Below are 9,059 nucleotides of genomic sequence, written 5' to 3'. Positions count from 1 at the left end.
ACTCAACATTAACTCTAATTCAAAGTATTCAATGTAATAATTAACTAAAACTGAATATTAAAACAAGTATTGAAATGACAAAATAAAATAAATAACAATAAACTAGTTAGCAAGTGAGAGAGAGAGAGAGAGAGAGAGAGAAGATGTGTTGGCCATGAGGAGCTTCTCCTTGGCTGTCCAATGGCGCCCCCTCCAAGAGAAGCCAGCCGCTGCTCCCCTCCCCAAAACCCTTAAAACCCTACACTCCTACTCACTCCAAAAGCCAAAAACCCTTTTTACCCTAGCCTCCCTTTATACTTAGCCTTTTCTCTTCTTTTACTTTTTTTATCTTCCCTTTATTCCAGCGCCTCTGCTAGCTACACTAAGAGGACCCGGCTACATGGCCGGGTCAAATCATTTATTTTTTTTTTACTTTTTCTTTTCTTTTCTTGTTTTTTTTTCTTTTTTTTTTTGTTTTGTAGCGCACAAGCCCGATTTTGACCATTCTAAAACCCGTATCTCTCAAAGCTCAAAATACAAAAGTTGTAGAGCACTTTCTTGGATTTCCACAACATTTTGAATTGTCTCAATCAGAGCTCGGACGAGAAAGTTACGCCCAGATTACAAAGTAATATTGGTTTTAGCTTCCAATAATTGTCCTGCTATAAAAAAATACCAAAAATTTGTAAATTACTCAATAAAACCCAAATATAATAAATAGAACACAATGTTAAAATATTGAGAATAATTAGGCATTTAATTAAAAATATAATCTTTAATGCATGAATTAAAACACCTAATTACGCATTTTTGACGCGTAATCACTTTCAATACAAATATATTGTCATTTTACTATATGATACTCAAGTTGGTACATTTGCTTTCTAGTTATATTTAAGTTGGTATATTTGCTTTCTAGTTAGGTATTAACATACTTAACCCTAAATACTAAAAATGTTTTTCATATATAAAAATAAAAGAAAATAACTATCACATAATAATTCATAGAGCACAAATTCATATAACACATGTACTAATTCTTATTTGTTTTATCATCATCAAAATCAATATGAAACCTAGTGGGCTAACACTTACAAGGTGTTATATACTCCCATGAATGAGCTTCTATTTGATTAGTTCATGAATCTGTTTTACTAGTTACCTTATGAACATGCAAGGTTGAAAAAATAGGATTTTTAAAGAATCAAGCATTTTTTTTTTGTTATCTCAAGTTGCTTTTTTTTTTTTTGCATGATGTAGAGACCCAAACTAGGAAAATAAAGAAATTAAATAAGAAAAGGAAAAAGGGGATTTCAGCAGGCTTCGTCGATGAACTCCATGTTCTTGTCAACGAAGGTCTTTTTGAGGTTCGTCGCTGAAATTCAGAGCTTCGACGACGAAGAGATCCAGAACGTCCGAAAAATATCAAGCTTAGGGTTCATCGATGAGGCCCTTCTCTTGTTGATGAACGACCTTCTGTATCGTCAATGAAGGCTCCATTTTGTCAACGAATTTAATGGGGTCAAGGGGTCTATAAATAGATTTTTGTTTGCTTTATCGTTAAGAAATCAAAATCTCTCTCCCTCTCTCTCTCTAGAACCAATGCCCACACTCTCTCTTTATTCGATCCTTCGCCATTTGTTTCCCGTTTCAATAATCAGAAGTTACCATGAGGATTAGGGAGCGAATATCTATAAGTCTAGTGGAGTGGATTCTTGATTTAGGGAAAAAGTTAGGGTTCAGTTTTTGAGCGTTTCAGGTGTTTTTCAGGAAATAGGTAAAGGGTTTATATTATGTTAGTTACGTTTATGAGTTCTGATGGAATGAAATGTTAAAACGGTTTTCAGATAAACAGTTACAACTTTTCTAAGGTTTTCGGGCCTATGGTTCGGTTAACCGACTTTATTTTCAAAACCAACCATTTAAATTTAAGTATGATATTTTTAAAATATAGCATTGGTCTTTATGAACGTTTTAACCAGTTGGAAGATTGCTATTTCAAACCATAAACTGTTTTAAAAACCAACCAAAGACGGTAGGGTTGATTATCTCCATTTTTTTCGTACTCAGCTAATATATATATAGTAAAATAACGACCTGAAGATATTCATATCTCAATTTTAGTAGCAGTATTTATGTTTTCAAGCATATGAGATATATATATGAGTTACTAGATAAAAATTATGTGGCATGAGTATATTTTTAATTGGCATTAAATGAGCAGGATTTGTGTAATATTGAAATGTAACGGCTATAAGCCGATATATGAGATGTGATGGCTATATGCCAAGAGATGAGATGTGATATGACAGCTAAATGCCGATTTATTAGCTTTACCGTGATTCCAAGAGGGGGGTGAATTGGTATTTTTAAAATCTATCCTCTAGGTATTCCTCCTAACAACAGTATGTTCACAATCCTACGGTCAATCTAGTGCAAGTAATATCAGAAGTTAAATAAAGCAGATTAATCAATTTACACAAGCACCAAAAAGCAGTAAAGAGAAGGGTGATACACAAATATGTTATCGAGGTTCGGCCAACTGCCTATGTCCCCGCCTTGGCTAACCAGCACAAGGATTATCACAATAACTTGCTCACTTAAATAGGTGGAGTGGCACCTATACAAACCAGGTCAAATTAACACAAGGTTGACCTCAACCTTTACACCAATCCTTACCGGGCTGGATTACCGCCCCCTCAGACCACGCCTGGAATCTCTCAGATATACAATCAAAAGGTACAATACAAGGGTGCTTTCACGTAAAACAAATTTGTACCACAAATGCACACAATCACAAACACCACTGATGATTTAAAATGTAAGCTTAGTGTGGTCTAGATAGTTCAATTCTCAAATATATATTCTATCAGTGTAGTATGCATGTGAGAGTGTCAATAATAATAATCTGTGTATTTCAAAATATTCAATCAAACCTGCTTACACAGAATATCAGACAAGCCTCAAGAATGTCAATCAGTAGAGTATCTCAATCACATAAATATGTATATGCTTGGACTTGCAAAATATATATGATCTTTGTTTTCAACAAAAATATATGAGTGAATGAATATTGCAACAAAGATGTTTCACCTCAAAAACAAATATCTCCTCAAATGGTTTTCAAAATAAAGAGCGATAGATATTTGTAAATGATTTTAAAAATATTTCGCAACCAAAAGCAAATGCGAGCTTTCTCAAGATATATGCAACGAATATGCAATCTTAGAAGATCTAGTAAAGTCTTCTTAGGATGAACTTATCAGCAAAGTCCCCTAAGAATCCTTTTAGGTTTGGCTCCTAACAAAATGAAACAATCTCACAACAAAGAGAGAGCAAACCTTTCAATCGAAACACTCAAGAACACTTACAGATGATTTAACAACTTTTAAAGGTGAGCTAGAGTGTATTTGGAAGAATATGAGCAATGAGAAATATTTTTCTTTGTAAGAGAATTTGATTTTCTATTTTTACTAATTGATACTTAATTCTCCCAAATGAAAGAGTATATATAGACACACCAAAATATTTGACCGTTGGGGACCTATTAGGGATTGTTAGAAAAAATTAATGACATTTAAAGCATTTTAACCCTGTTTAAAAATTTTAACTGCGGTAAAAAATTAAGTGCAACCCAAGAGGTCTGGTCGACCAGATTAGTTTCGGTCGACCAGGACTCATATGGTTCGGTCGACTAGGGGACTTTTGAATTGAGGGCTCGATCGACTAGGAGAGGGCGATTTCTCAATTTTCTGAGGTTCAGTCGATCATACCATTTTGAACTGGTTGGTTCGGTCGACCAGATCGCTGGAATTTCTCCCGAGGACCCTCGATCGACCAGGTAGTTGTAGTACAAAAAGGGTCGGTTGACCAGATGGTCAAACTTTTGACCTAGGGAGGTTTAGGTCGACTAGGGCCTTTTGAACTACCTGGTTCGGTCGACCAGGTGGTCAAAATGTTGACCATAGAGGGGTTTCGGTCGACCAGGGCTTTTTGAACTATTCTGATTTGGTCGACTAGGGCCTTGGTCAATCAGTTGACTCAGGGAGGTTTCGGTCGACCAGGCCAAAATGAACTGACTGTGCTGGTCGACCGAAAGTGCACCATGTGTGCATTTCGGTCCAATCTTCAAGCATACAAACCCTAATGAAGTGCCTAACAAACATATGTGTAAATGTGTGTGTCCTAGGGTCACTTGAGGTCCAATTTGAAGACACCGAAAAAGTCCGGTGTCGGTCGACCGAAGGGAAAATCCTAAGGTCTTTCTAAGGTCATTTCTCATTTACGGTTTGTTTGAGCTTACGTAATAAATCATACATGTGATGTGTGTGAGCTTAATACAAACTAGAGTCCTACTAACTGTTACAAACAAATTGCACTACAAAAATATTACAATCAAAAGCATGAATTTGTCTCCAAGCTTTGAGCTTTCACGTGCCATTAATGATCTGCTAAAATGGACCTGCACATGAACTAGATATTTATTAAATACAGGAGTATTTGTCATTATCAAAACCGGTCGTGACCTATAAGGTCAACACGAGTTTATGATACGTCGATTTTTACCAAGTCAACATCGAACATATGTCAATTTTTACCGAGCTAGTTATGATAGATATGATACGTCGATTTTTATCAAGTCAGTATCGAGCAGATGTTTCATAGAGTTATGTACAAAGTATGATATATTATAGTTTTATGAAATGAATGATGATTACAGTTTTATATGATATAAATTGTTATATATGATAGTAGAGTCCTGTTATGATGATCTCATGGTTAGAGCACGGTACCGTAGCTATATGTATGTAGAGGTGCAACCACACGACTTAGATAGTGTGTGGATGGGAAAGGTGACTGGTGGCCTGGGTAAAGTACTCCCTAAGGAGTGATTCCGGGACCCCATCTGATTTAGTATTCCGGATGACTCAGCCTTCAGGTACAAAGTAAGTAGGCACCATCGTACTACTTTATGTTTGACTTGGCATTAGTCGGCCGACTATTTGTTAGGTCCAGCCCCCGGGCCACACAACCCGTCATGGGGGGAACATGTCACACGTGTATGTGATGGCATGACGACGCTAGTCCGACAGAACATGTTGTATCTTCTAGGCATATATGGGCATATTTATTATAAAAATGGCTATATTGAGCTAGCAATATGTATTTTTAGATTTATAGAGCAGTACAATTTTTAAAATGCCAATTAAATATATTTAAATGTTAGCAGTATATGTACATACAAAATCTCATGCTAGCCACACACTGATAATTATATAATCTGTCTTAGTGAGAGGTGTCTCACCTTAGCATATAAATGTTGTTATACAGTGTCTGTCTCTTTTGGGGATTGTATATATAGCAGATTATGTTTTCATTTATGTATGGATGTATATGGGAAATAGTTAGAAACTCTGGTAAGTGTTTGATGTATTAGAAATTTTTTCGCTGTGTATGTATATGATGATCAGGATGGAACACCTGTTTTCCCTTATTTGGGCGGGTTGTATATGTATGGTATCAGAGATATGTATGTGATGTATGTTTAGTGACACTCTGGGCCCACCTAGAGGGTCGGGGCACTACACACGATTTTTATTGTTGCATGCTCAATGTTTCATCATGAGTTGATTGAATAAAGTACGTTTTATTTTTTTCGTTAAGATTATTGTTGTTAGGTGCCTTGAATGTTTTATTTGTCTCTTTATCTTCTCATACTTCTTTCTTGATTGTTTCTATAAGACTCATCTAATAACCCTAAAGAGAGAATGATATTAGGGAAGTAAAAGAGAGAGAGTAACATACCACTCCAGAATTGGGTTGGCATAACCTAGGCTTAACAATCGTAGCCTCGTAGCAAGCTTGCACGCTTGCGAAATAGCCACACATTGGCTCTAGGGAGAGAAAGTTTTAGAGAGTCCAAAGAGAGATAGAGATAGCAAAAAAGAAGAAGAGAGGGAGGGGTTTAACTTTCGAACATCAACGACTAAGGTCGAGTAAGAAGAAGAAAAGTTTTTATGAGATTTTTAGTAATGATGTCATCAATGACGGGATGGGCAAATGAGGTGGCAACAAGGGTAGTGCATTGTAAAGGCCATGGAGACATTGGTGTAATTTGCATGACTAGAGTTTGTAAAGCTTTGTGTCAAGAGTGGGATGAAAATTGTTTAGGGGAACCCCGCTTGTGCACGTTTATTTATTTTTATTCTTTACTTAAATGCTTGAAAAACAAAATAGAAGTAAAAAAATAATAAAAAACTATTGGAAAAATTTTAAAAATATATGGAATTATAAAAATCAATAAAAATTCCTTTTTATTTTTCAGAAAAGAAACATTCATCATTGTTTTTGTCATATTTTTATTGTATTATTATTCTCACAATTGTTTATATTATTATTGTTATTATTATTGTAACTACAATTATATTATTATTATTATTAAGTAGTTTAAGCCCTTCATTTCTTTTGTCATTTTGTTAGTATATTTTTTACTTTTGTAGAAAACTGCTAAAAAAACCATAAAAGCTTAAATAAATCCCCAACAATATTTAAAAAATACATAAAAATGCAGAAAAAATAAGAAGAATTAAAAAAAAAAAACCAAAAAAGAGTTTCTTCTTCCTTTTAATTGACGAACGATATTATATCGTTAGAAATCTTTGAAACCTTATCCTTTTTCAAAATCATGTTCTTACTAAATTTTCATTAAAAAACTTTCCATCCTTAGCATAATATCCAAATTTTATTTCTTCCCAAATTAATACTATCATACATGGCTTTCCCGAAAGGCCCTTAAACGATGTAAATTTCAGATGGTTTAGGTCAGGACAATGACCAGATGCTCCGTTGGCCCCAAACAGATCTTAGCGCTTTTAAAATACTTTATCTATTTACATCCTCGCCACCCATTCCATTGGCTCATTCTGTTTCACACGGATCACTCTGTTACTCTCTCACAGCCGTCGATTGCTCTCCGAATCCACGGTCCTCGCTGCTCGATCCCAAACCAAGGTTCATTCTTCTTCTTCCGCAACATGCCCCCTTACCCATACAAATTGCACCCCAACGACGCCACAATCCACACATCGCCTACAATCTCTTTGAATCTCTCGCTCGGACGAGGTCTAGTCGGAGAATCGGTCAGTGTACGCCGCGCTTTTGTTGTTGATCGTGCGGGGATTTGGTTTTCTGGTGACTGAATTCAGTTATGGATACCGGAGGGAAGCTGAAGAAGGGTGCCGGAGGCAGGAAGGGAGGTGGTCCGAAGAAGAAGCCAGTGTCCCGCTCCGTGAAGGCCGGTCTGCAGTTTCCAGTTGGTCGGATCGGGCGATATCTCAAGAAAGGAAGGTATTCTCAGCGTGTTGGCACCGGCGCTCCGGTCTACCTCGCTGCCGTCCTCGAATACCTTGCTGCTGAGGTGGTTATCTTCTCTCTGTCAATATTTTCCTTCTCTCTCTCTCTCTCTGGGTTTGATTAGTAAGAATTGAAGGCTTTGCTTTCAAAGTTTTAATTGTCTCTGCGATTTGGTAGCGAATCTGGTTCTTAATTTCTGAACTGTCCTTTCATTTATTTATTTATTCTTGTTGTTTGTTAGATCTTGTGTTTTTCCATCGAGAATTCTGGGTCTAGTCTGTTTGGTTGCTAAGAAAATGAGGGAAATGTTAATTAAAATAGGCAAATTCCTGTTTTTTTTCCCAGACTTTCCAATTTTTAGCCTGAGAACGGTAGTTTCAACTGGGCCGTGTTAGCTAGTTACACAAGATTGAATACCTGTTCACTTTGCTTTCCTCCAGTTTCCCGGGAGGGAAACGTAGCCAATGATTTTTAGATGTTTGATTATGGTGGGTTTGAATTGGGTTAGGTTTTGGAGTTGGCGGGCAATGCTGCAAGGGACAACAAGAAGAACAGGATCATCCCAAGGCATGTTCTTTTGGCGGTGAGGAATGATGAGGAACTTGGAAAGCTTCTGGCTGGTGTGACAATAGCACATGGAGGTGTTCTTCCTAACATCAACCCTGTTCTTCTGCCAAAGAAGTCTGATAAGGTCACAAAGGAGCCTAAGTCCCCATCCAGGGCCGCAAAATCTCCTAAGAAGGCCTAGATTCACTGCATTCTAGTGGGTGCTTGTCCTGTTCTCTTAGTCTTCTCTGTATGTAATTTTTATTTGTGTCTTTGATTTGTAGGAAAATTTCATGTGCTCAGGGATTTAGGATAATTGTACCCGTTGTTGTTTCTAGCTTCTACGCTCTTGTTAGAACATCCTTTGTTTTTAATTAATGATGAGATGAAATTGTTGGTTTTAGAAATTCGTTGGTCTGTTTTTGGCGTGTATGGTGATTGATATCTGAGTTGCAGAGAAGTCTGGGAAATTAAGTGACTGAAATTTTCGCTTAAGCTTGAAAATTCATGTCAAGTTGTCCCCATACCCTTTAATGGCAGGCATTGAAATGGGCTCATGCACCTTGATGAAAGACTGAGGCAAAGCAATGTAAAGTTTGTAAACATGCTTGCTGCTTTCTTTCTTTTTGGTCGATTGGGCTTGTGGCCTAGCTTATTGTTCATCTTTCATCTTATAATTTTTTTTTTTTTTACTTTCTAAATTTAGAATCTGGGTTCTGTTTTTGCAACATGATGTTTGTAATTTAACAATCCTAAATTACAGTGGTTGAATGCTTCCTCGGGGGCAAAACATCTGTGTTGTGTGCCTAGGTCTTGTGATCTTGTGAAAAATAATATTGCTTGATTGTACAATCATTAAAGTTGGAGAAAAATATGTACTAAGCCGTGGCAAATATCCTTTTAGAGATCTAGAGGGAGAATGGAAGAGAAGATTAGGAAGATGAGAGTAAAACTGGCAGGAGTTTCTTAGTCTATACTTGTGGTCTGCTCTTATGTATCAATTATAAAAAGAACAAGGAAGGCAAGTATCCTTGCACTACTTAAATGCTACAGTAGTTTCTTCTCTTCCAACACTCTCCTTTAAGCAGGAGGTGTATGAATATGTTACTTAAATCTGACTTATTGCAGCCATTGGACGAGCCAGGCTCAAGTAAAGCCTTCAAGAAAATATATCCCCCAAT

At 36.6% G+C, this 9,059-nt stretch overlaps 1 protein-coding gene across 1 annotated transcript; it reads left to right on the top strand.

Annotated features, from left to right (window-relative positions):
* The first annotated feature begins 6,899 nt into the window (after positions 1-6,899).
* Positions 6,900-8,285, top strand: LOC131159167 (histone H2A). The gene is made up of 2 exons (XM_058113869.1): positions 6,900-7,396; positions 7,841-8,285. The coding sequence occupies exons 1-2, from the start codon at positions 7,187-7,189 to the stop codon at positions 8,078-8,080; spliced, it is 450 nt and encodes a 149-aa protein (XP_057969852.1). The 5' UTR covers positions 6,900-7,186; the 3' UTR covers positions 8,081-8,285.
* The last annotated feature ends 774 nt before the right edge of the window (positions 8,286-9,059 follow it).

The sequence above is a fragment of the Malania oleifera genome, chromosome 7 (genome assembly GCF_029873635.1).
Source record: "Malania oleifera isolate guangnan ecotype guangnan chromosome 7, ASM2987363v1, whole genome shotgun sequence".
Taxonomy (NCBI): domain Eukaryota; kingdom Viridiplantae; phylum Streptophyta; class Magnoliopsida; order Santalales; family Ximeniaceae; genus Malania; species Malania oleifera.
Note: the sequence above shows the minus strand (reverse complement) of the source record. Positions and strands in the feature narration are given on the sequence as shown.

Bases quoted from the DNA above. Each gene is read 5' to 3' on its own strand.
- LOC131159167 (XM_058113869.1), top strand. From the start codon at position 7,187: ATGGATACCGGAGGGAAGCTGAAGAAGGGTGCCGGAGGCAGGAAGGGA. The intron at 7,397-7,840 runs GTGGTTATCTTC...GAATTGGGTTAG, and splicing joins TCGAATACCTTGCTGCTGAG to GTTTTGGAGTTGGCGGGCAA.